Source organism: Microcaecilia unicolor, chromosome 11 (assembly GCF_901765095.1).
Source record: "Microcaecilia unicolor chromosome 11, aMicUni1.1, whole genome shotgun sequence".
NCBI lineage: Eukaryota > Metazoa > Chordata > Amphibia > Gymnophiona > Siphonopidae > Microcaecilia > Microcaecilia unicolor.
In genome coordinates this window covers 204,639,201-204,666,355 of record NC_044041.1, presented here as the reverse complement: position 1 = coordinate 204,666,355, position 27,155 = coordinate 204,639,201, and the positions used below count along the sequence as shown (strand labels likewise).

The 27,155-nt window shown below is 44.6% G+C and overlaps 1 protein-coding gene across 1 annotated transcript in view; it reads right to left on the bottom strand.

The window, feature by feature from the left end:
• CSMD2 (CUB and Sushi multiple domains 2) overlaps positions 1-27,155 on the bottom strand; it is a 507,359-nt gene that overhangs the window by 335,330 nt on the left and 144,874 nt on the right. The window contains exons 4-5 of the mRNA XM_030220011.1: positions 23,079-23,273; positions 791-998 (exon numbers count right to left, since the gene is read on the bottom strand). Of these exons, the coding sequence (XP_030075871.1) occupies positions 791-998; positions 23,079-23,273 (403 nt within the window). The remainder of the gene's footprint in view (positions 1-790; positions 999-23,078; positions 23,274-27,155) is intronic.

The following is a 27,155-nucleotide window of genomic DNA, read 5'->3' as shown; positions in this document are numbered from 1 at the left end:
CTGGGCGTGTGTAGACGCTTACGCAGCTTAGAAAAAGGCCTCCAATGTGAACAAATGTGACACTCTCTAAATAACTTTAAATCAGCCTTTTGTCTGTGCTGAGTTGTCTGCTTAACCATATCAGGAAAATATTCAATATCAGGCTGGGTAAAGATTTGCTGTACCTTGGGAACATCTCTAAGCTCCCCCCCCCCCCCCCCCCCCACACACACATATTACTCAGGCTAAGTATCATGTGACCAGTAAGCTGTGAGGAAGGCAGGAGTATTCAAGTGTGGGTTTTGTCCAATTATTTCCAAATGTTACTCCCACAAAACCTTTTCAATAACTGACCCCCATGAGATATTGTCCTCTCTGCAGCACTGGCCAGGGTAGCCGAATTTTACAACCATTAGAGGAGCAGAGATTATGATTCAGGAGGTTGCAGTGGCGTACCAAGGGGGGGCGGTCTGCCCCGTGTGCATGCCGCTGGGGGGTGCCGCGGCGCGCGCCTGCTCTGAGTTCGCTGACTTCACGCGTTCGCTGCAGCTCCCTCTGCCCTGGAACAGGTTACTTCCTGTTCCGGGTCAGAGGGAGCTCCAGCAAACGTGCGAAGCCAGGGAACTCTGAGCAGGCGAGCGCTGCGGCACCCCCCCCCCAGCGGCGTTCACCTGGGTGGGGTTCTGCGCTGCATCGGGGGGGGGGGGGTCCACGCTGCATCGGGGGGTGGGGGGCGCCACCCCGGGTGACCGCTCCCCTAGGAACGCCACTGGGAGGTTGCAAAGAGAAAAAAAGGATTTTCTGCACTTACCAAAGTGAGGATCCCTCAGTGCCAGTAACTTCCAAGTAATCATATCCATCTTCTAATTGAAAGTCAGTAAACACCAGGGCGATTGTGTCTCCCAGTTCTGCCAGTATAGTCCACATGCATTCCATGTTATTGCCATAGTCTGAAGGAAAGTGAGGGCTGGAAATAATCCCACTCTGGCCTCTTAAAGTTCCTCCACAAGCATCATCCCCTGAAAGTACAAAACACAAATAGGATATGTGATGCCTTCACGAGTGCAAACAACAAACCACGGACCAGAAGTGCCCTGCTGCAGCCTGGAATAAGAAGAAAGTGGTCTTTTCTTACTTTAAAAACAGTCTTGATTATATGATAGTGTAACTTACTTATATAAGAATAGAATAACATAAGCGTTGCCATACTAGGAAAGACCGAAGGTCCATCAAGCCCAGTATCCTGTTTCCAAATTCCAACAGTGGCCAATCCAGGTCACAAGCACCTGGCAAGATCCCAAAATAGTACAATACATTTTATGCTGCTTATCCTAGAAATAAGCAGTGGATTTTCCCCAAGTCCATCTTAATAATGGCTCACGGACTTTTCTATTAGGAAGTTATCCAAACCTTTTTTTAAACCCCGCTAAGCTAACTGCTTTGGCCACATTCTCTGGCAACAAATTCCAGAGTTTAGTTACATGTTAAGAAATATCTTCTCCGATTTGTTTTAAATTTACTACTTAGAAGCTTCATTGTGTGCCCCTAGTGCTAGTATGTTTAGAAAGAGTAAACAAGCGATTCACATCTACCCATTCCACTCCACTCATTATTTTATAGACTTCTATCACATCTCCCCCTCAGCCATCTTTTCTCCAAGCTGAAGATCCCTAGCCGCTTCAGTCTTTTCTCCCATTCCACCCATAGGAATCAGGAGAAATGCTTTAACTCTGGGTTTGTTGTCAAATTGGCATTTTGTTTCACTTTTTTGTTCCTTTGGGCTTCGACTCAGTTAGAACCAGCTTTTACTTGTTGGTAGTATAATGAACGGCTATTTTTAAATGTCCTGGTGGGAGACAGGATGAGGCTTCCCCCTGATTTTACACACCATTTTACCCAAGCCCAGAGCTTGCAGAAACATCTGTTGGCCAGGGGCCACAAAACAGTAGCTTACTCAAGAAATCAGCCCCTACTGGTAGCCTCTAAGTATCACCAAGGGGCACAGGTGGAGGCTTCCTCCAACCCAGGGGCATCCACAACTCCAGTTGGCCTGGTGGCTCAGGAATCCAATCTGTGCAGCATTACCACTGCGTGGCATGGATGGCCTTGTGATTGTCACGCTAATCCACTTAGCTACACAGAAACCGAGAAGGAAGAGATGAAATACAGTAACATCCCTTTGCGGACGACGGACATCATAAAAACTGCTCAATCAGACATGTTAAAAGGTTCCCAGACGTCATTAGAATGAATATCAAGTCAGGATGAATAGAGACTGCTCAATTCTCTGGAGCCGAGTCAGCCCAAACGTAACGTTGTGCAAGTAGAAAAGTTAATTGGAATCGATTCACCCAGTCCCAATTCTCGCCCAGAGCTCCCGGAGAAAGCTGGAGTCTGTAGGTTGTGCATAAATGGAGGAGGCTGTATTCGTTTACTTGGCGGAGGGACTTGCCTGTCAATTTCCATGGTTTGAGGTTGTTCAGTATCTAGTCTGTTTGACACTGTCCACTTTTCGAATGACGCCTGCCCCCTCCTCTGTATTTATAACATATTGCTACCGTTTTTAATCAGTTTAATGACTGGAAATCGATAACATTTCATGGGCACCACACCCTGAGCCCTTTTCCGAGCCGCATGTGGAAACTCAATACTCCTTTTTAAGGCTCAACTGAAGTAATGCTAAATATTTCAGGTTCTTAAGCCAGTGCCAGAGCAGCCAGCTTTTAACAGAGCAATATAAACTACAGGTCACAAAATCAACCCCAGTTTGAACAGGATTTCTCACTTTATTGGGACATCCACGCAATGAAAATGTGTATCTGGGAGCGCACTTTATTTCAGGCAGTTTAATGGATCAATGGGCTACTTAAATGGGACTAATTGACAGTCATATCACTTCAGCAGAATGAAACAAGGTGGTAGGAAGGCAACTGAGTGGAAAAGAGTGTTAAAAGCAGCAAGTGGCTATTTTAAGGGCATGAGCTCACCGGCAAACTGGAAAAAGCTTTTTAGACAGTAATGGCTTTTAATTCAAACCCATCTTCCCATTTCTTTTATGAAGATACGTTTCGCATATCCTCTGCAAGAGGTCCCTGTACAGTGATATAATTCCCCCCCCCCCCCCCCGAGTCAAAGACCCCAAATGCTTCTATCCAGGATCAAACCTAGGGTTAGATTTGCTAAGGTGCCTTAAACATATTAGCACAGTACAGAGCAGGGGCGTAGCCAGACAACAGATTTTGGGTGGGCCTAGGCAAGAAGTGGGTGGGCATCAAGTGTTCTTCCTCCCCCCCCCCCCCCCAACAAAAAAATATCTCAGCTGATGGGAAAACGCTTCTTTCCACCTTGGCAGTCTGCAGCAGGTATGCGCTGAAAAATGAGCATGCTCAGGTGCCAGTATCATGGAGAGTAGCGTTTTCGTTACCATCAGGGGGAAGTCTTTAGCTGGCGGAGCTTGGGATCCCCACCAGCTACCACTAAACGTGTGTTACTGCTGGGTGGGCCTGAGCCCTAAATGAGTGGGCCCTGGCCCACCCAGGCCCACCTGTGGCTATGCCACTGGTACAGAGCCCCCCCCCCCCCACTGAGAGTGTTGGGACTTGCATTAAATAAAGTGTCTACCATTAACTCATGCTAGGACATGTACTCCTTAGCTTCTAAGCCCCGCAGGGATAAGGAAATACATGACTAATTCGTCTTTGAGCCACCAATGAAAAGCTTTGAGCTCGATATAAATAAATCAATAATTTCTGGGGGCAGAGTTAGGAACAGCCTGGGATGACCAGAGTTCGAGACAGAGCACAGCAGTCAAGTGTCTGAATGCAGTGCCAACACCAGCTCCCCAGCAAGGCTACTGAAATTGGGGGTGGGGGGGAGGGGGTGTTTAAGAGCTAATAACATCTTATTTCTAGAATAATTCTTTAATATCTGCAGTTAGGTGTCTGGATGTGTAGGAACCTTTCCAACTGCAGGTGTAAGTGGAGTAAGGATCCAGGGCTAGCTTATTACTGCCCCCTACAGGTGCCCAACAGTGGAGTAGTTTGGCCTAAATTAAGAGGAAGGAGGAGACCTGCCAAAGGAAGTCAGACTCTGTGGTGACCCATTAGAGATTCCCTTGCTAAGGTGCTCAGGGAGAAGGTTTAAACAAGGAAACATATTATTCTATTCTAGTCTTTATATGCGTTGTCTAATCCCTAATATTTAGGTTGTACGTGACATACAAAATAAGGTATGCAAATGAATTTGGCGTGTGCTAATGCATTAGAGCGTGTTAGGTGCCATGCAGCATCTTAGGTAAATGGAGCCCCCTAGGACTCTTGCATACGCCAGAAGCTACAGGATTAAACCAAAATCAAATATAATTATCATTAGCAACACCAGTCTCTGCTCTGATCATGGCTAGACAGATTCAGCTTCAGAAGTTGAAGAACTCGGCCAATGATAGACAGACTTCAAGGGTCTGTGCCCTGATCGTGACTGAAAATGGCAATGACAAATCAAGATCAGGTCTACAGGTGAAGGTACCATATACCATATGTAGTGAGTTTATCTTGTTGGACAGACTGGATGGACCGTACAGGTCTTTATCTGTCGTCATCTACTATGTTACTATAGTTAGCATAATGCTTTACAAAATAACAGGTTTTCATAGCCGAACAAAAGCTCATATAAGAAGAAATATGTTTCAGATATAAAGGGAAACTGTTGCAGAGCTCAGTTGTTTGGAATTGGAAAGAGGAGTCAAAAATTTGTTTAAATCAAATTTCTCTACTAGACGTAATCAATAGAAATCAAACAAAATAAAACATGGAAAAGAAACTATGATGATACCTTTTTTATTGGACATAACTTAATACATTTCTTGATTAGCTTTCGAAGGTTGCCCTTCTTCATCAGATCGGAAATAAGCAAATGTGGTAGATGACAGTATATATCAGTAAATGATCAATATCCTAAATACTGTATATCGCTATTCACTCATAATTATTATATTTTTAGACCTCAGAGGTATTTTCCTTATCAAATTTATCACTTTGATGTTATTGAACATCTAGTGATTAGACTTATGCTCCTCTCGTCATTGGTGAATATATCTTTTTTTATATGTATTTTAAATTATTTAAATATTTTTTATCAAATACTTTTTCAATCTTCATAAAATTGATAGAGTAAATTTCGTTGTACTTAGCTTTGTATCAACTGTACAGACGAGACTTAGCGGTTGTTCAAATTTATGCCATTCATCTCATTCATAGTCTAGGGTTCCACACCGACACGTGTTTTGCCAACTAGGCTGTCTCAAGGCTGTGCCCCTTTCTGTCTTATATCAGAGTATCCACTCCTTAATCGCCAGACAGAAAGGGGCACAGCCTTGAGACAGCCTAGTTGGCGAAACATGTGTTGGTGTGGAACCCTAGACTATGAATGAGATGAATGGCATAAATTTGAATGACCGCTAAGTCTCGTCTGTACAGTTGATACAAAGCTAAGTACAACGAAATTTACTCTAACAATTTTATAAAGATTTATGAAGATTGAAAAAAGTTTTTGATAAAAAATATTTAAATAATTTAAAATACATATAAAAAAAGATATATTCACCAATGACGAGAGGAGCATAAGTCTAATCACTAGATGTTCAATAACATCAAAGTGATAAATTTGATAAGGAAAATACCTCTGAGGTCTGAAAATATAATAATTATGAGTGAATAGTGATATACAGTATTTAGATGGGATATTGATCATTTGATTGTGATTTTGCTGTATATATAAAATATCACCAGTGGGCATAATTTGATATCATTAGTGAGTATATATAAGTAAAACATCCAAGCATTTCATTGACAGTCTAACAGACTATCTCTGAAATGCTTTGATGTTCCCATGCATACCTCCTACCCATCCCCACCCTAACAGGATGGGGGTGGATAGGTGAGAGAGGAGGGTGAAAAACATAGCAATACAACTTTATGGTTTATAATAGGCTAGAAAACCCAGATCTTTGTGAAGTCCTGTCTGTTGGGTGTCAAAACATTCAATCATTCTGACTTCAAAGGTCTTACGTTCCTGTATTGTTTTAAAGTTACCTTTCAGGATTCTTACTATGAAGTCACTGGTGTGATCTGGTTTCATAAAGTGCTGGCCCACAGGGGTGGGAACCCGGCTGGCACCAGTATTGTTCATGTGATGTCTGTGTAAATTAAATCTTGTCTTTAGAATCTGGCTTGTTTCTCCAATATAGCATCCTTCATCACATTTTTTACACTGAATGATATATACCACATTGGAAGATGAGCATGTGAAATATTCCTTTATGTTGAATATTTTTCCTTTGTGAGTGACTGTGGGGTCCTGTGAAATGTTTTGGCATAGCTTGCAGCTGGATATATTGCAAGGATGTGTGCCCTTCTCTTCTTTTTCAGTCTGTGTTGGGAGTTTACTTCTGATTAGCTTGTGTTTCAAGTTGGGTGCTTGTCGGAAGGCCAGCATTGGTGGGGCTGGGAATATCTCTTTCAGTAATTCAACCTCTTGGAGTAGAAGCTGAAGATCTTTTATGATTTTTCTTAATTTTTCCAGCTCTGGGTTGTATGTCACTATAAGGGGGATTCTGTCTGTGGCTTTTTTTTCTTTGTATTGTAGCAGATTTTCCCTGGGTGTTTTGAGGGAGGAGGCAATATTTTTGAGATTATTTTGGGGTTGTAGCCTTTCCGTTCGAAGGATGCAGTCAGGATTTCAAGATTTCTGTCTCTGTCCCTTGGGTCAGAACAGATACGGTGGTATCTTGTGGCTTGGCTGTAAATAATGGATCTCTTTGTATGTGAAGGGTGGAAGCTGGAGTTGTGGAGGTAGCTGCATCTGTCTGTGGGTTTCTTGTATACAGATGTTTGTATATAGCCATCATTGATTGAAACAATTTTACTATTCCTTCAATACATACCATCCTACAATCAGATTCAAAATTGACTACTCCCTAGAAAAAGTCAATTTTTTGGACACCACAGTCTCAGAGTTTCTTCCCCCTCCGTCCAAATCAGAAAAATGTCATCGATGTACCTGTAGTATTTTAGTGGTTTGGTCTGGTATGTATTCAGAAATGTCTCTTCCAGCTCAGCCATAAAAAGGTTGGCATATTAGGGTGCTGTCCTGGTACCCATCGCAGTGCCCATTATTTGTAGATAGATATCATTGTTAAAGCGGAAGTAGTTGTGAGTTAAAACATCCCCCACGCGGACGGCATAGCTGCATGTGGGAGACTCCTAAAAACATCCACACTGGACCATCAATACTCACCAGAAACTATTACAAAATTAATCACATTTATTTTAACTCACAACTACTCACGCCCCCGTCCCACATTCGGTACACTGCTGACACGCCCCCTTGAACTTTGGCCATACCTGCGACAGAAAGCAGTTGAAGCCAGCCAAAATCGGCTTTCGATTATACCGATTTGGCCGGCCTTATGAGAAGGCCGGCCATCTCCCAATTTGTGTCAGAAGATGGCCGCCCTTCTCCTTCTAAAATAAACAGGATAGTAATATAGTAAATGACGGCAGGTAAAGACCTGTACAGTCCATCCAGTCAGCCCAACAAGATAAACTTATTTTACATGGTATGTGATACTTTATACCCGAGTTTGATTTCTCCTTGCTCAGGGCACAGACCGTAGAAGTCTCTTGCACGAAAAGTTCTGAAGATTCTGGAGTTACAAGATTCTGGAATCCCAATTAGTAGCAACATTCCATGTAGAACCCCAAAGAGTAACATAGTAAATGACGGCAGATAAAAACCTTAAGGTCCATCCAGTCTGCCCAAAAAGATAAATTCGTTTTACATGGTATGTGATACTTTATACCCAAGTTTGATTTTGCCATTCTCAGGGCACAGACTGTAGAAGTTCTGAAGCTAACGTCGAAGTCCCTTAAAATTTACAGCCCATTCATATTCATATCAAGTTTAATGGAACTTTTCAAATTTGTTTATCCTAACTTACACCCAAATTATTGAACATAATATCTTCTGTTATTTTTTTTTTGTTACATTTGTACCCTGCGCTTTCCCACTCATGGCAGGCTCAATGCAGCTTACATGGGGCAATGGAGGGTTAAGTGACTTGCCCAGAGTCACAAGGAGCTGCCTGTGCCTGAGTGGGAATTGAACTCAGTTCCTCAGGAGCAAAGTCCACCACCCTAACCACTAGGCCACTCCTCCACTGTTGCTACTATTTGAGATTCTACATGGAATGCTGCTATTCCACTAGCAACATTCCATATAGAAGTCGGCCCTTGCAGATCACCAATGTGGCCGCGCAGGCTTCTGCTGCCTGCGCAGCCTTCTACATGGAATGTTGCTAGTGGAATAGCAACATTCCATGTAGAATGTCCAATAGTAGCAACATTCCATGTAGAATCTCCAATAGTATCTATTTTATTTTTGTTACATTTGTACCCTGCGCTTTCCCACTCATGGCAGGCTCAATGCGGCTTACATCATTATGTTATGTTTTATCTATTTACCCACTTCTCATTATACATAATTTTCTGTGCACCTTAACTGCAATAAGGCTGAAATTATTATTCGCTAATATGATTGCCATGATATTCTCATGCACCTTATTTGTTATCTATATTCTGATTTCCTTATCCCATTAATGTGATTGTTGTTGTATTACATTTTAAGCCACATTGAGCCTGCAAATAGGTGGGAAAATGTGGGATATAAATGCAGCAAATAAATAAAATATCTATTCAGTCACGATCAGGGCGTAGACCGTAGAAGTCTGCCCAGCTCCCGTTTTGTTTCCAATTACAGGCGTCGCCACCCAATCCCCGCTAACATTCCACGGAACCATTCCTTCTAAAAAGGATTCCTTTGTGTTTATCCCACACATGTTTGAATTCCATTACTACTACTACTACTACTACTATTTAGCATTTCTATAGTGCTACAAGGCGTACGCAGCGCTGCACAAACATAGAAGAAAGACAGTCCCTGCTCAAAGAGCTATGTAATAAAAGTGAGCCAAGTATAGGACAATCAAGCCATTGTGACATCACTGATGAGGTTGGCTCTTATTGGTGGACTGAGGCATTATGACATCACAATATTAGCTCTGGTTACAAGAGACTACTACTACTACTATTTAGCATTTCTATAGCGCTACAAGGCATACGCAGCGCTGCACAAACATAGAAGAAAGACAGTCCCTGCTCAAAGAGCTTACAATCTAATAGACAAAAAATAAATAAAGTAATCAAATCAATTAATGTGAGCGGGAAGGAAGAGAGGAGGGTAGGTGGAGGCGAGTGGTTACAAGTGGTTACGAGTCAAAAGCAATGTTAAAGAGGTGGGCTTTCAGTCACAATTTAAAGGTGGCCAAGGATGGGGCAAGACGTAGGGGCTCAGGAAGTTTATTCCAGGTGTAGGGTGCAGCGAGACAGAAGGCGCGAAGTCTGGAGTTGGCAGTAGTGGAGAAGGGAACAGATAAGAAGGATTTATCCATTGAGCGGAGTGCACGGGAAGGGGTGTAGGGATGGACGAGTGTGGAGAGATACTGGGGAGCAGCAGAGTGAGTACATTTATAGGTTAGTAGAAGAAGTTTGAACAGGATGTGAAAATGGATAGGGAGCCAGTGAAGGGTCTTGAGGAGAGGGGTAGTATGAGTAAAGCGACCCTGGCGGAAGATGAGACGGGCAGCAGAGTTTTGAACCAACTGGAGAGGGGAGAGGTGACTAAGTGGGAGGTCAGCAAGAAGCAGATTGCAGTAGTCTAAACGAGAGGTGACAAGGGTGTGGATGAGGGTTTTGGTAGAGTGCTCGGAAAGAAAGGGGCGGATTTTACGGATGTTGTAAAGAAAGAAACAACAGGTCTTGGCAATCTGCTGGATATGAGCAGAGAAGGAGAGAGAAGAGTCAAAGATGACCCCAAGGTTTCGAGCTGAGGAGACAGGGAGAATGAGAGAGCCATCAACAGAAATAGAAAACGGGGGGAGCTGGGAGGTGGGTTTGGGGGGGGAAAATGAGAAGCTCGGTTTTGGTCATATTTAATTTCAGGTGGCGTTGAGACATCCAGACAGCAATGTCAGACAAGCACGCTGAAACTTTGGTTTGGATGCAAGGTGAGATATCAGGGGTAGAAAGGTAGATTTGGGAGTCATCAGCATAGAGATGGTAGGAAAAGCCATGGGATGAGATTAATGAACCAAGGGAAGAAGTGTAGATAGAAAAGAGGAGGGGACCAAGAACAGAACCCTGAGGTACGCCGACAGGCAGAGGGATAGAAGTAGAAGAGGATCCACCAGAGTGAACACTAAAGGTGCGGAGGGAGAGGTAGGAAGAGAACCAGGAAAGGACAGAGACCTGGAATCCAAGTGAGGACAGGGTATCGAGAAGTATGCTGTAATCGACAGTGTCAAAAGCAGCGGAAAGATCAAGAAGAATGAGGATGGAATATTGACCTCTGGATTTAGCCAGTAATAGGTCATTGGAGACTTTAGTAAGCGCAGTTTCGGTTGAGTGGAGAGGGCGAAAACCAGATTGTAGTGGGTCAAGAATAGCATGTGAGGAGAGAAAAAACGTTTTAATCTCCACCACCTCCTGCGGGAGGGCATTCCACGTATCCACCACCCTCTCCGTGAAAAAAATAATTCCTGACAATACTCCTGAGTCTGCCCCCCTTCAACCTCAATTCATGTCCTCTAGTTCTACCGCCTTCCTGTCTCCAAAAAAAGGTTCATTTGCAGATTAATACCTTTCAAATATTTGAATGTCTGTATCATGTCACCCCTGTTTCTCCTTCTTGAATTTCCCCAGAAAAAAAGTGGTAAATGTCAGGACACAGGATAACACGGAAGGGTGGAAAGCTTGTTCCCATCCAGCCGAGGCTTCAGCCTCCACAGTTTCAGCAAATGATTCAGAAATATACCTCTGCAGAAAAACAGCTCTCTAGAAGTACAGCTTCAACAGATGTTAACCAGATAGAAAAATCAATATTCGTCGGTGACAGGTACACTATTACTGGTAATAACCTTTCCTGATGAGCGAGTACAGTAATATTTCACTCCGTGTTAAATGCAAATTCAGCAGCGGAATTTCAAATGCAACGTAGAGTTAATCAGCTTCTGAAAAGCCACATAGGCTCCCTTTACTGCAGAGACCCCTCTGCTTATGTTCATGTTACTTATACATTACAGATAATGCCTGAATTTTCATGTACTAGAATATTAGTGTTTTGACTTCCAGTAACTTAACAGAATTAATGAATGTTCTCCCTCCGTTACTTGCTTAACGCTTCCTGTTTTTAGGTTACAAAGAAACAGAGAAAAATGGCAGCAGTTAAAGGACCACGTGGAGTATTCCAGATTGTCCATCCACACCACGCAGAAGGTCGGTTCTGCTAGACCTTCTATGGCTCTGGCCTGTCGATGGTTGCGTAACAGGAAATTGTGCTCTTAATACTGAGGTTTTCAATGTTGGTCCTTGAGGTCCACACGCAGTCTGCGCTAATGGTCACAGCGCCTGCTCTGAAACCATTAGAGCATTCAGGGGGTATTTTACGAAGCGGCGGTAAGCCTAACGGGGGGCCTACTGCTCAGTAATCCAGAACTACCACTGGGCTACCGCAGCAGCCTGTCAGTAGTTTCTAGCTCCAGCGCATACCACTTCTGGCACTACAAAAATATTTTTATTTTGTAGCACTGGTGTTTACCCAGTGGTAATTGGGCAGTGCCGCACGCTGCCCGGTTACCGCCGGGTTAGCGAGGGAGCCCTTACCTCCACCTTAACGGGTGGTGGTAAGCAGTGGCGTACCAAGGGCAGGGCGGCGGAAGCGGTCCGCCCCAGGTGCAGGCAACAAGGGGTTGCACTGAGCAGTTGTGCGGCTGTCGGCTCTGCCGGTCCCCTGCCCCCTCTAATGTCAACTTCCTGTTCCGGGACAGAGGACTGGTAGAGCCGCTAGCCGCACGACTTCTCAGCGCACCCCATTACTTGAAGGAGGGAGGGTGGGATGCAACTAGGAGGGGGTGCTCCGCCCCAGGGAGGGGGGGGGTGATGTGCTTGGAGCAGAGGGTGCTCCGCCCTGGATGGCAACCAAGCTAGGTACGCCACTGGCGGTAAATGCTCCCCCCAAAATGGCCATGTGGCATGTGGTTCTCTTGCTGCATAACCATTTCTATTTTTAAAAAAGGCATCCTTTTACCCGCTGCGGTGAAAGGGGGCCTCAGCGCACGTCAAAACCACAAACCGACGCCAGCGAAGGCCCCCCCCCCTTTTACTGCAGTTTGGTAAAAGGACCTCACAGCGCACAATAATGTGCGTACAAACCCGGCGTTAATCCCGTTTTAGCCCAGGCATTAGTTTCTCAATCTCTTGCGGAGGTTGGTAGGGAATTCTTTTTCCATGGCTGTAGGTTCCCTGTCAGACACTGCTAGAGTAAATAAAAAATTCCTGCATTTTGGAGCAAGAAAATTGGAAACTCTGGAGAAGCAGGTTAAGTTGAGGACTCTGAACGCCGATCTAATACAAAATGAAGTGTTCCTGTACCGTGAAATGGAGGAAACGGAGACCTACTGTGGTGGAGAAGAGAATTACTATAAATAAATAGTTTGATGGAAATATCACGGTTTCTAGTAGGGGTTCCTAAATAAATTCCACACAAGCAAAGGATTTGACAAGAAAACATTTTAGATATTGAGGAGCCGGTGGGGGGAGGCGGGGCTAGTGGTTAGGAGGTGGGGCTAGTGCTGGGCAGACTTCTACGGTCTGTGCCAGAGCCGGTGGTGGGAGGCGGGGCTGGTGGTTGGGAGGCGGGGCTAGTGCTGGGCAGACTTATACGGTCTGTGCCAGAGCCGGTGGTGGGAGGCGGGGCTGGTGGTTGGGAGGCGGGGCTAGTGCTGGGCAGACTTATATGGTCTGTGCCAGAGCCGGTGGTGGGAGGCGGGGCTGGTGGTTGGGAGGCAGGGATAGTGCTGGGCAGACTTATACGGTCTGTGCCAGAGCCAGTGGTGGGAGGCGGGGCTGGTGGTTGGGAGGCGGGGATAGTGCTGGGCAGACTTCTACAGTCTGTGCCCTGAAAAAGACAGATACAAATCAACGTCAGGTATACACAAAAAGTAGCACATATGAGTTTATCTTGTTGGGCAGACTGGATGGACCGTGCAGGTCTTTCTCTGCCGTCATCTACTATGTTACTAAGCTGTGATAAAAGGGGGCCTGTGCTAGCATCAGCTGATTTTTGACATGCACTGAGGACCTCTTTTACCGCCTCAGGTAAAAAGCTATCTTTTTTTTTTTTTTTTAAAGAAATGGTCGTGTGGTAAGTAACCAGGCAGCAGACGGCACTGTCCGATTACTGCCAGGTAAACACAGGCGCTACGTACTTGGGGGCTTACCTCCTACAGGGAACCACTTCCTTCCTATTGCTACATGCCCTCCCCTTCCCACTCAGCAAAGGGTAACATCCACCCCTCTCCCTCCCAGCTATTTTGAGCCGGGATTATCACCGATGTAGGGCTCCCTCAGGTCACTGCACTGACCTTCCACCATAAGAGATCCCTCTGGTGGCAAGGTCATGTCAGGGCATGTCCTATATTTATCTACTATAATAAAACTCACCCTCAACATTCTGAAGTCACTCAGTCACTCACTGAAGGGTTCATGGATTCATGGTGGTGAAGCCACAACACTGACCATGTCTCTCTGCCCCGCCCTCGCATGACGGACCAATCAGAAAAAACACCCTCAACATTCTGAAACACAAAGAACCATCACAACACCGTTCCCAGGCAACACTAGGCAACATAAGATGGACCAATCAGAGGAAACTACTTGACAATAAGGGAGGAGCATTCCCCAGCAGAATGGCTCATTATCTGTGTAGCACGGAGAGCACAGAACCACCGCTGGAACGAGAGAAGAATATTCCTGCTGTGGGTATGTGCAAAAATAGACCCGGGGGGGGGGGGGGGGGGGGGGGGGAGAAATTTTTAAATGCCTAATGCCAGTACTGAAGAGTGCCAGAGGGCCTATAGCACAGACTATATTTGGGATCGCTTGACATGGAGTCAGAGGAGCAGGAAAACAACGTGCCCGTCACCATCTGGGACGTGGGCGAACAGGACAAGCTGCGGTCCAGCTGGAAGGATTACCCGCAACCCAGCCAGCAGCAAACAGCGACCAAGGAAGGGGGAGGAGTACTCCTTCCCTGCCTAGGAATCGCTGGAGACTGGCTGCCAAACTAACGAAACAACTGCACACCGACGCACCACCTCCATCATTTGAAAGGCATCCACTCTTTCTTCAACAGAAATGCAAACTAATAATACAAAACAAAGAATACATGGTTTCTCAGGCGGCTGCAGGTAACTACTACTACTACTACTTAACATTTCTAGAGCGCTACTAGGGTTACGCAGCGCTGTACAATTTAACAAAGAGAGACAGTCCCTGCTCAAAGAGCTTACAATCTAATAGACAAGTGAACGGTTGGTCCGATAGGAGTAGTCAAATTGGGGCAGTCTGGATTCACTGAACGGTAAGGGTAACTCCCCACCCCCTTCCTCTTCCCCTTTTGCCGAAGCGGCCAATGACGTGCCCAACCATCCCCAGCCTCAGGCAAGCTGTCTCCCACCTCGGGGATTCCCCGAGCACCCGGAAAAAGACGGCGCTGATTCCTGCAGCGCATAAATGTTCCAGCATTCCCCTGCAGCCGGCCTGAAATGGACCAAACATACCGGATCACCCCCCGACGGCCCGAGACCGTGCTCTTCTCCCTTCCGCCAACTTAAAACAACCATCCCCATCCTCAGGCAAGCCGTCACCCACCTCCAGGATGCCCAGAACCCCAGCCCAATGGAAAAAGATGGCGCTGCTTCCAACAGCACATTTCTCTTCCAGCATTCCCCTACAGCAGCCCTGAAATGGCCAAAAAATACCGACAGACAAAGAACGTGCTCCTCTACCTTCCGCCCATCTAAAACAACACTACTGCCTCAGCACAACACAAAAAAAAAACATGGAAAAAAAACAACACTCAACAAAGGCTGACCCCCCTACAACCACATTTACATTTCACCAACAGAAAGACCCCCTCCACAAACCTCCTTGACAGACAAAACCACACACACACAATACAATAGAAACACACCCTCAAAGCCACACACCAATCCAACCCACTTTGCCAGCACAACACATCCCCCAACCCCCAAGCAAAAAACAAAACAAAACAAAAAAGACACACATCAACAACCTGCACACACACCGCACTCTCACACACTCACACACACACACACACACAAAATAACTCTGTGACACATACATAAAAACCACATGCTAGCGCCCGTTTCATTGGTTTCGGAAACGGGCCTTTTTTACTAGTTAATATATAAAATGTATTTTCTATTATTGCTTGAATATTGTATTTCCGTCTTTTGTATTAGAAATCATTTTAGTTATTGTTCACCACTTTGATGGATTTCCGTAAGCATTATATCAAGTCAAATGAACCTTGGAAGGGTCTCGTGGGTCACATATGTATACCAGGGACACATTTATTTCCTTTTCTTCATATGATAAGGCAGGATATCATACAATACTGATTTAGACTTAGATGCCACCTTTTTCAGCAGCTGCTCAAACTGAGTTACATTCAGGAGAACTTGGTAATGTATTTTCCTTTCTCCAATCTAACTCCCCTCTTTGCTAAGCCGCTCTAGCAGCTGCCGGGCGCTAATGCCAACATAGCCCTTTCAATTTGAATGGGCTCTACTGGCACTGCCGCATGGCTTAGCGAACAGGGGGATACGTTCGTAACAGAGGCAATGTTAGGTTAGTCCAAGGTCACAAGGAGCAGTAGTGGGATTTGAACCCAGCTTCCCTTATTGCCAGCCTGAGGCTACTCCTCCACTGCAGACAGCTATTGTCTAATTTTGTTGTCCTAGGGTTAAGCAGATAGTTATCTGGGTACTGCTGCTGAATAAGGGTGATGCTTAAGCAACTCCAGGTTCCACCATTTCTGGACCGCCCCAGCACTAACCGAATAGCATCGCGGTGGGCAGGATATTCAGCAGCCTTACCCAGTTATGTCCTACTGAATATCCTGTGGGGACCCAGTCAAAGCTAGTTAACTGGGTAGGAGCCCCTCCATATTGACCCCATTGTGGATATGTTGGGGACTAAACTGCTGCATAGACTTGCTGACTTGGATAATTGTGGGACACCTCTTTCCCAGATTCACTGATGATATCCAAAGTCTTTCTCCTATTGACTCGCACTCTCTTTTCCAGCTTGCAGATATCTCACCTCACCTAGATAAAACAGCAGATTGGCTCTTTGAAAATGAGTTAAAACTTAATACATCAAAATCAAATGCCATTATATTTCCTTTCTATACCCCAGCTAACGTTCAACTGACACCTTGTATACATGGTACTTATCTCCCTCCACAGCCATCTTTGACTACTCCCTTATCTTTCAGCTCCAAATCTCAGTTTTCATCGCTACAAGCTATTTTGTTCTTCAGCAGATACAATCTGTGTGTTCTTTTCTTGAATACTTTTCCCTTCAGCTGCTCATTCTGGCTCTGACCATCTCTGGCCTTCATTACTGCAATTCCCTCTGTCTTGGAAGTACCACCTACTCAGGTTCACAAACTCCACGTGATTCAAAATACATCCATCAGACTTCTTTGGCCTGTGGAAATATAATCATATCATCTTTTCCTTATTTCTGAACACTGGCTCCCAGTTGAACATTGGATTTCATTTTAAGGTCTTCGACACTCAATTGGCCACTTTTCAAGCTCTGGATAAAGATTTACCTCTCTTCTTAGTCTCTCTCCTCTTCGTTCATCTCAACAATGCCTTTTAGTTATTCCTTCTTATCACCAGGTGTGTCAAGAAGTTACCAGACACTCTTGTTTCAGTGTGGTGGCCCTGACTCTGTAGAACAATCTTTTCTCTTATCTTAACCTTTACGTAGCACATTTAAACCCCTCTTAAAAACCACTTTTTCTCTTGGGCCTTCCCACAAGATAACTAGCTTGTTCTTTCTTCCCCTCGTTGTTGCATCTTGCCAGTTAAACTTGGGCATGAGTGGACGAGTCCTGTCTCCCTTTCTCCTATTCATTTCAATCATTCCCCTTTTGCCTTTAAGCCTTTCTTATAACTTTCCCCGCTGATCATTCCTTTTGTGTTTTCCTTGTCCCTCTCTTAATGTGTGCCACCTTATTATTAATTTATTGCATTTGTACCCCACATTTTCCCACCTATTTGCAGGCTCAATGTGGCTTACATAGTACCGTCAAAAGCGTTTGCCCAGTCGGTGGATAACAAATACAAAGTTGTATAGTGATCGTATGAGGTATAAGTGGAAGGTCGAAATGGATGAAGATTGCGTGTTGTCCTGTGCGATCATAGTCATGCTGTGTTGGTAGGTGAAGAGGGTTACCTGGGGTCGCTTTTACCTTGTACCCCGCTAAGATGGTATTTACTCTCTGTGGTATACCAATCAAAATTGAACATTGAATATTTATGCTCTATGCCCAACACTGAAGATTTGCTCTCTAGGTTGGAAAAAAAACGTATTCCTTCTCCAGCACAGAAAAATTGGTTGCCTTGGCAAAGATGCAAAATGTAGGTAGATATAGCTTATTTCCAGGGAAGCAAAGAAAAACAAGGAACTAACCAGTGAAAGATCCTGGCAGAAGGTCAGGAAGATGTATCGTCAATTCATTCAGAAAACAATTTGAGCTTATCAGAATAAATATGAAATCAAGGAGAGGCAGCACTGGGGACTCCATATGAAGAGTCGGTGATGCTGGCCAAAAATCTGCTATTGTTTGATTTTTGAGGATGAAGGGAGAGTTCATCTATTCATTCAACTTCACTTTTTAAAGAGATGACCTGAATCAGGTCTCAGTTCTACGGAATCCCAGAATCTGTTTTGTTTTATTGTTATCTAGCTGGATTATAAATGATAAAATAAACAAATCGCCAAAAATTTCACAGAGAGAAAAGTTTAGCGTTAACTAGTCATCTCTATGAGGAGACAAACCCTATAATGTTTCTAAAAATTATCCCACTTTCCCACACACTGTACATCCGACTACTTTATATCTGTTGTTCATAAAGCCATTTCTCTTAGCTCCTTAAATTATTTAGACAATGAGTACAAAGGAAGTCTACCTACACCTGGTGAAGCAACATTTCATTAGCAGAAAACTCTGTAGAGATGCAGAGGGAAGAGGCGGCCAAAATAATGCAGTCGGTTGTACTGATTTAGGCATGCATAATGAATGAAAGCGATCTTTTGGGAAGCAGCAGCAGCTCTGCAATGCTGTTACTGAAGAAAGATGGCCTCAAACGGATCTAGCATTAACTCAGTGCTGTCGGTCGGTGTGGCCTTGAGAATAAAAAGCAGTGGCATGAGCGTGAGCGCTCCAGTTGGCATGTGGGACAAATACATAGAGGAGGTGATTTTACAGCCCATCACATAAGCAGATGTGGATGTAAACATTCAAAAAGCAGGGGTTTTACAAAGAAAGAGCACATATAATATTCCTTCTAAAAGTGGCTGGTTATATATGTATTATACTAGCCGTTCAGCCCGTTAAAACGGGCGAGATTTCCATCTACCCTCCTCGCCCGGCCCCATGCACTGACCTGACAACGCCTCTCACCTCCGTGTGAAAGCGCTGCAGGCAGCAGCAGATCGCTCTGCTGCTGCCTGCAGTGCTTCCACACGGAGGTGAGAGGCACTGTCAGGTAAGTGCAAGGGGCCCGATATGGAGGGGACGGGAGTGGCGGCGGGGATGGGGGGCAGGGTGGAGGTTGGTGCGCGCGATTTTCATTTCCAGGCTCCAGCGGGAGCGGCAGTGTCCGACAGTCCGACTCCGTTTCCCTCTCTGTTCCGCCCTCTGACGTCATCACGTCTTGACGCGAGGGCGGGACAGAGAGGGAAGTTTCTACTGCGCATTTGCAGGTGAGTCGGTCACTTGCCGTTTATATGTTTGATACTTTAGGATTTGCATGAACGTTTCAAAACGTAAAATATGCTGAACACCTAAAGTACTTTTACACATCTGAAAATACACATAGCTTCATTCCCTGTGTATACTTTATAGCAGGAGTTCGTAACCGTTTTTGGTTCCTGTATACTGATCAATGAAACCCTCACGTCCCCTTCCTAACCCACATGTCCACTAGAGGGCTGCGGACCAGGGGAGCTGGGTTCAAATCCCACTGCAGCTCCTTGTGACAGTGGTCAAGTCACTTAACCCTCCACTGCCCCAGGTATAAACTCAGATTGTGAGCCCACTAGGGACGGAGAAAGTACCACAGTGTTAACGGCTAACATGTCGCTGTAATTACAGTAGTCTATAGTTACAATAACTGTCCTAATAACAGCCTTCACTCTTGTCTAGAAAGTTTCCATAAATGCCTCAGATTTCAAGACCCTTCCCTGCACCTCATCTGATCTCTTACACCCCTGATTATAGGGATATTGACTTGTTAGTGTGTTTTCAATTTATTTAGGTGCTTTAAACATTTTAAATTAGCGAGCAGAAAATCAATTATACATGCATTAACAAATGAACAATTGATGGATCCCAAAATAGGTGCCCGCAACACACACACACACACACACACACACACACACACACACACACACACACATATGTATGGCTGTTACCTTTAAGATAACATTAGATTTAGGGGTCCTTTTACCAAGCTGTGGGAAAAGGGCCCTGCGCTAGCAGCAGGGGTCATTTTTCCTGCATACCAGTGGGTAAAACGACCCCAGACACACGCGGCCATGCAGTAAGGGAACTATTACCACACGGCCATGCGACAGGGAGCCCTTACCGCCACCCAATGAGGTGCAGATAAGGGTTCCCGCGCTAACCCAGTGGTTTTCTTTTTCCCGGAAATGGTGCGCACTTGGGGCGAGATTACCACCAGCGGCCAAGTTGGGCCAGTGGTAGTCCCAGAAGAGCGAGTGGTAAACCCACGTTGGGCTTACTGCCGCTCTGTAAAAGTGCCCCTTATTTATTGTTAAGAAGCAACTAGATACAGTAATACCTCGGTTTTCGTTGACATCTGGTTTTGTTGGTTTCGGATTTCGTTGATTTTTTCGACGAGAAATTTGTCTCGGTTTTCGTCGTTTGCCTCAGATTTCGTCGAAAAAGAAGGACGCCCATCTCCCGATTTGTATCGGAAGATGGACGTTCTTCTCCCGAGGACACCCAAAATCGGCTTATTTTCGAAAGAGAAGGACGTCCATCTTCCGATACAAATCGGGAGATGGGCGTCCTTCTCCCAAGGTTGCCCAAATCAGCATAATCGAAAGCCGATTTTGGGCGTCCTCGTTAATTGCCTCGGTTTCTGTCGGTTTCGGATTTCACCGATTGTTTTCGGACGGATTATCGACGAAAACCGAGGTATTACTGTAGCTTGAGGATGAAATTGTTAAAAGCATGCAATGCAACAGCACCTTCAATCTCCCCAAACTATGTCCCTGGGAAGGCCTATGTGCTGGTTTATGGTAAAGCAGTTGCATGAACAGCCACTGAATTTTCTATTGCCGCAGGTACAAACTTAGATTGTGAGCCTTGCAGGGACTGAAAAATCTACACCATTTCGATAGCTTCCAGGCTTGCAGGTGGATAGGAAATGAAATGAACAGGTAGCAGCCTTCTTGTGTGTGAAATGTCTTTGTATGCAAGGAAATGCTTTATAACACTGGTCTTCTCTAATTTTTAAGTAGGGGCCACTTTGGATCCAAATGAGCAGAAGGAGAGTTGCCAAATATTGAGGCCTCAACACTGCTGATCAGTGTATGCTAATGACATCCACCCCACCAGCCTGCCTTCAGACTTTTTGTTGTGTATATCCTCAAGGAACGCACATTTCCAAATTAATTCTCTTTGTCTATTGAGACACCCCTTGTCCTTGGAGCACGTTGCTCTTCCTCCCATCCACTTCCCCCTTTCTATTGTCAGCTTGGATAGAGAGGCAGGGAGTAGCAGAAAAAAAGTCAAAGAGGGCTGCTTTAGACATCTCCAATGCCTGCCATTGGCCCTCGGCCTCGCATTGAAGAGCACCTGCTCTATAAGGTTCCATCAGACTATTTTAACCCCCTTCAGAATAGCTTCCTTTCACTGGCAGTAGCAGGAGGGTTATTCACACAGAGGAAGATGTTACTCTCCAAAACTCTTACTAGAATGTTGGAAGATTCTAGTAGGAGTTGGCAGGTTGGTTGTCCAGGTCTTGAGCAGATAAAGAACAATGTCAATGAACTGAAGGTTTCATGAAAGAAGCCCCTATCTGCTGGACCTGCAACTCTGTATCTCTCTTACATTTCCACCCTGACAAGGGTGTCAGATGCTCAGGGACTAATAGTAGGTTGGATTTTGAGCCTCTGTGGTCTCTGGTGTTCACCTTACTCTGTATATTCAATGCCGCTATCCATATAGGTAGAACTGCTGAATAAATAGGGATGCAGCTATCATCACTAAATGGATAATTTTTTGGCTCACCCCCAACTCCTCCTTGACCCTGCCCACAAACATACGAATAATCAGGGCCAGCCCTACCAGTAGAGAATTAGGCATCTGCCCAAGGTGGCACCCATGCATCAGGTCAGCACCACTTAAAAGCTGCAGTCAGCACAGCAGGGGGCCTTTCCGCTCAGGCCACATTCATTCATTCCCCTCTGAGAGGAAGTTTGTGTCACAGGGGGCAGGACACAGCAGGCCTGTACTCAAAGCACTACACCTTGCTGACTTGGTCTCAGGTAGAGAATGGAGGTAGAGTGGGGGGGTGGTGGCAGCAATGTTGGCCATGGGGAGTATAAGGAAGAGAAGATGTGATGCTGGACACCTTAGGGGTAGGGAAGGGAAGAGGAGATGCTAGACATGGAGTTGGAAAGGAAGATGCAGGACACAGGGTGGGGGGGGGGGGAATTGGGAATGGAAGGGGAGATGCTGGACTAGAGAGGGAGTGGTGTCACTGGGGGGAGCCGCATGGCTGAAATTTTGCTACAGTAATAGACATAAGTACCAATATTTCAAACTGATTGTAGGCGCTTACCCCTCTGTGGCCAAGTGAAAGAGCTTGATTAATACTGGGGTTCTCACCACCCACTGGCACCACAGAGCTGGCTGCTAAGGCAACAGATCCCCTTGAACTGGCCCTGCACATAATATCTGACCATTTAAGTGATTTAAACCACCCAATATATCCATTTATTTTAAAATAATCTATGGAATGGAATTATGTGCTGGCTAGCTCGCGATCTGGGCATAACTCCCTGTCAAAAGCAGCCCAAAGGTAACCGTCTACTGCACACAGCATCTCTATGAATCGTCCATGGGATACATCTTCATAAATCACAGTGAATAATTTTCCATTTTAACCATCCTCTGATCATTGGGGTGCCATCTCATCATGAACTTTCACAGCAGCAACATGGGTTTAATTGCTCAGATTTCCTGAGATTTTGTGACAGCCCTGCTGTAGAATAATGCAATTTAGCCTGCTGAGAAGCCATCAGGCCCTACGAAAACACTGATTTCCTTTTAACTCCCTCTAATATTATGCATTCTTCTATACTGTATAGCAGAGTGTGTTTAACTGTCAAGAAACCCTTGTTGTCAGGCTGCCAAAACATTCAGTAGCTGAAGGGTAAAGTCCCTCATTTTGGTCAGTTTTTATACCATGTCCTGTAAAGAAAACTTTAATAGATATGGATTTCAAACTGGAATCCTTTCCTTCAGCTATACGTGTCCATCTAAATAGGATTTTGAGAATGTGCTGAACAGAAAATCTCTGTTCCATTACCAGTTGAAGCTCCTTTGCCTCTCCAATGAAGGGCTATCCCCTATCACTTGACATAATTACTCCCTATCCTGTCTTTCTCTGCAACTTATCTCTTTATCACACCTTTAAAACAAGAGTCCTCTGAACGGTATCTGGATATTACTTGTACAGAAAGGTTGAATGTATATATTAAACTTAATTCCCTGTCAAAATATGAGCTTAAAAATAAAGCCTTCAGTGGTACAGTCTGTTAGCTACCTGCCCATGTGTGTCATTAATTTACCTCTACAGGAGGGAAGTGGAAAGTCCCATGATGCACTGGTTTCGGAGACGGCTAAGCAGGTTAGCACGGCATGGCCCTCCAAAAGGTAGCCTGCATTGCAGCTGTACCTAACTTTGTCCCCGATGCTGAAGGTTGTTCCTTGCTGGACTCCATTCTGCAATCGCCCCGGGTTTCCACAGGTGTGACTAGGGAGAGCTGCAGGAGGAAAGGAAATGGAGCATGATTGAGAGCTGGTTTTCACTTTCACCTTTCTGCATGGTGGCCTTCCAAAGAGGTCACTGGAACAGGCACAGGTACAGTTTCAAATGTATTATTTCTTGATATACACCCATTGGAAATACAGTATTTTCCCATATGCTTGAAGGTCAAAAACTTTGTCACCCTGAACTGAAAGCATCAGCTCAACAGCAAGGAAGGGAAAGCATTTTCACGAGAAAATTGAAATGATTTGCCAACATTTCTAGTGCTCTAAGGACTTATCAAGTACAGTTAGAATCTACATTGTACACAGACAAAAATATCATTCAGGGTCAACAAAATCAATATTTTTACTTGGCATTTCCATACAAGGTTGATTTCCTGCATGCACATTTAGAAATATATTGGATTATTATTATATGCAATAAGATATTGCATGCATTAAATATAAGCATACATTACTACAGCTGAATATTTTATGCATAATTTGATATATCTATAATAAAAAGAAAAGAATGAATAACTGAGGAAAAGAAGAACAGGGCAAAGAAATATGCATTATTCAAGTGCCTTTAATATTCAGTCAGAGACAGCAGGTTTTGTGTAAGTCAATATATTTAGCATACAGAGAAGCACATGCAATATGTTCCTACATGCTTTCGCTGACAGGCTGAGCCCCGCATAAGAACCAGACGTATCTTTCCAAAGACAAGATTATCACGGAGAGACCGCTGGGTGCTCTTTAAGGAAACACCTCGTGCTTTGTTCAAAATAGCAAGCTGTGCTTTCATGTGAGAGGGGCAAAGACACATTCAGAGGCCTCAATCCAAAACTTCCAAATTCCAAGACAAACGAGAAATAGCGACTTCCTTGAAAAAACAAAATCAAGAGAAAGCCTTGCCTTGATTTATATGGAACTGTTGAATAGGACGGTATTTAAGGATGAAAAAAATCTACTGGGGCAATTCTATGAATTGGCACCTTAGTTTAGGTGCCCAATGCTGTGTGCATAGGCGCCAAGATTCCATCGACATAATATCAACATAGGTCGGCATTGGAATGTCCAAGTGATGAATACGATTTATCATATTCTACAAACTATGCATTTAACTGGGAGACGCTAGCTTCTGCTGGAACTCTCGGCCCTCTCACATCCATATGGAATCTAAATGCTACTCGTTGAGTCCTTTGGTTCTTCTACCCCTTGACCTCATCTCCCCTCCCTCTTGTCTCCTCCCCTGCTTATCTTTTTTTATTGTTAATCACATAGTCGCCTTTATGGGCTCCTTCAGGTTTATCAAGCACCATAAATAAATAAATAAGCAAATGTGTATGCCCTCCTTGCAGTTAGGCACTGTGGCGCCTTGGTGCCATCTCATCGAATAGCTCCTAGTGCGCATTGGTGCCTAACTGCCAATGAATGGTGCCTTTGACACACCTAAGTGTTGCGTACCTCTACTGTATATGTTCCTACAGAGTAAAATCTGCAGGGAGCATGAGCGAAGTCAATAAGTACACGCATTGAGGATAAAAGACGCTAATCATAAGTACATAAGTAGTGCCATACTGGGAAAGACCAAAGGTCCATCTAGCCCAGCATCCTGTCACCGACAGTGGCCAATCCAGGTCAAGGGCACCTGGCACGCTCCCCAAACGTAAAAACATTCCAGACAAGTTATACCTAAAAATGCGGAATTTTTCCAAGTCCATTTAATAGCGGTCTATGGACTTGTCCTTTGGGAATCTATCTAACCCCTTTTTAAACTCCGTCAAGCTAACCGCCCGTACCACGTTCTCCGGCAACGAATTCCAGAGTCTAATTACACGTTGGGTGAAGAAAAATTTTCTCCGATTCGTTTTAAATTTACCACACTGTAGCTTCAACTCATGCCCTCTAGTCCTAGTATTTTTGGATAGCGTGAACAGTCGCTTCACATCCACCCGATCCATTCCACTCATTATTTTATACACTTCTATCATATCTCCCCTCAGCCGTCTCTTCTCCAAGCTGAAAAGCCCTAGCCTTCTCAGCCTCTCTTCATAGGAAAGTCGTCCCATCCCCACTATCATTTTCGTCGCCCTTCGCTGTACCTTTTCCAATTCTACTATATCTTTTTTGAGATACGGAGACCAGTACTGAACACAATACTCCAGGTGCGGTCGCACCATGGAGCGATACAACAGCATTATAACATCCGCACACCTGGACTCCATACCCTTCCTAATAACACCCAACATTCTATTCGCTTTCCTAGCCGCAGCAGCACACTGAGCAGAAGGTTTCAGTGTATCATCGACGACGACACCCAGATCCCTTTCTTGATCCGTAACTCCTAACGCGGAACCTTGCAAGACGTAGCTATAATTCGGGTTCCTCTTACCCACATGCATCACTTTGCACTTGTCAACATTGAACTTCATCTGCCACTTGCACGCCCATTCTCCCAGTCTCGCAAGGTCCTCCTGTAATCGTTCACATTCCTCCTGCGACTTGACGACCCTGAATAATTTTGTGTCATCGGCGAATTTAATTACCTCACTAGTTATTCCCATCTCTAGGTCATTTATAAATACATTAAAAAGCAACGGACCCAGCACAGACCCCTGCGGGACCCCACTAACTACCCTCCTCCACTGAGAATACTGGCCACGCAATCCTACTCTCTGCTTCCTATCTTTCAACCAGTTCTTAATCCATAATAATACCCTACCTCCGATTCCATGACTCTGCAATTTCTTCAGGAGTCTTTCTTCAGTGCATGCAACTGCATACTCTATACGATAATGTTCACACCTTCTCTCAAGCAGATGTAATGTCCTCACCTTCAATCTAGGCATGATTGTTGCAGGATTTGCATCAGTATTTTATGAAGTCAAAGAGGTGCATATGTATCTTTATAAAATAATGCTAAAATAGGTGCCTTCCTGCCCATTTAACCAGTTCTGGAAGCCTATTTCACAAAGGCACACAGACAACTCAGGTCTAGTATAGACACGGTAGGTCCAGTACAGAATGTCATAGATGAGACTATGGAACCAGAAAACCGCAGATTGAAGAAGGAGCAGAGATGGCCAAGTTGTAGAACACAAGAAAATTCCTACTAGAGGTCCATCAGGAACACCATTTTTATTGCTCACAATTTCAAAACAAGGGGATTAATGTGTTGGTGTTATGCCAATGTCAGGGGTCAAGGAAATCCCCAATTGTTTTGAGCTTGGATTACATCACACAAAGTCCTTCAATGTAATGAGTATTTGTTCTTTGAACAATGGTGCCGCTTACCTACAGTGCTCAGACTGCTGTCAAACAAAGTTAGGTGCAACTATGCCTTTCGGACACAACTAGTAACACAACTCTACAATCAAGATATTGCTGCTACGAAAAAGGATATGGAAAAGCCTAGTGGTTAGACTAATAGACTGGAACACGAAGACCTCAGCTCAAATCTTACATCTGCTCCTGATGTTCACTAATGGTTAGTGCATTGTGTTGCGGACCTGGGAAACTGGATTCGATTCCTACTGCAGTTCTTTGTGACCCCGGGCAAGTCACTTAACCCTCCATTGTCCCAGGTACAAATAACCTTAGGTTGTGAGCCCAGTAGGGACAGAAAAGTACCTGCAAAAATAGTATATGTAAACTGCTTTGGCAGTATTTACGGAAAGGCAGTAGATCAAGTATGGAATAAACAAAAATCTACTGTATTTCCAGCTCCAATGCCCACTTGGAGAGTAATCTCACCTGTACCTGTAGTAATACCATGAAAAATGCTCTAATTTAGGGCATTCTATAAATGCAAAAATAAAGAAACAGAATAGGTTACCGTAAGCACGTTGAACCCAGCCAACAAATACAAATGAGGAAAGACTCAAACCTGA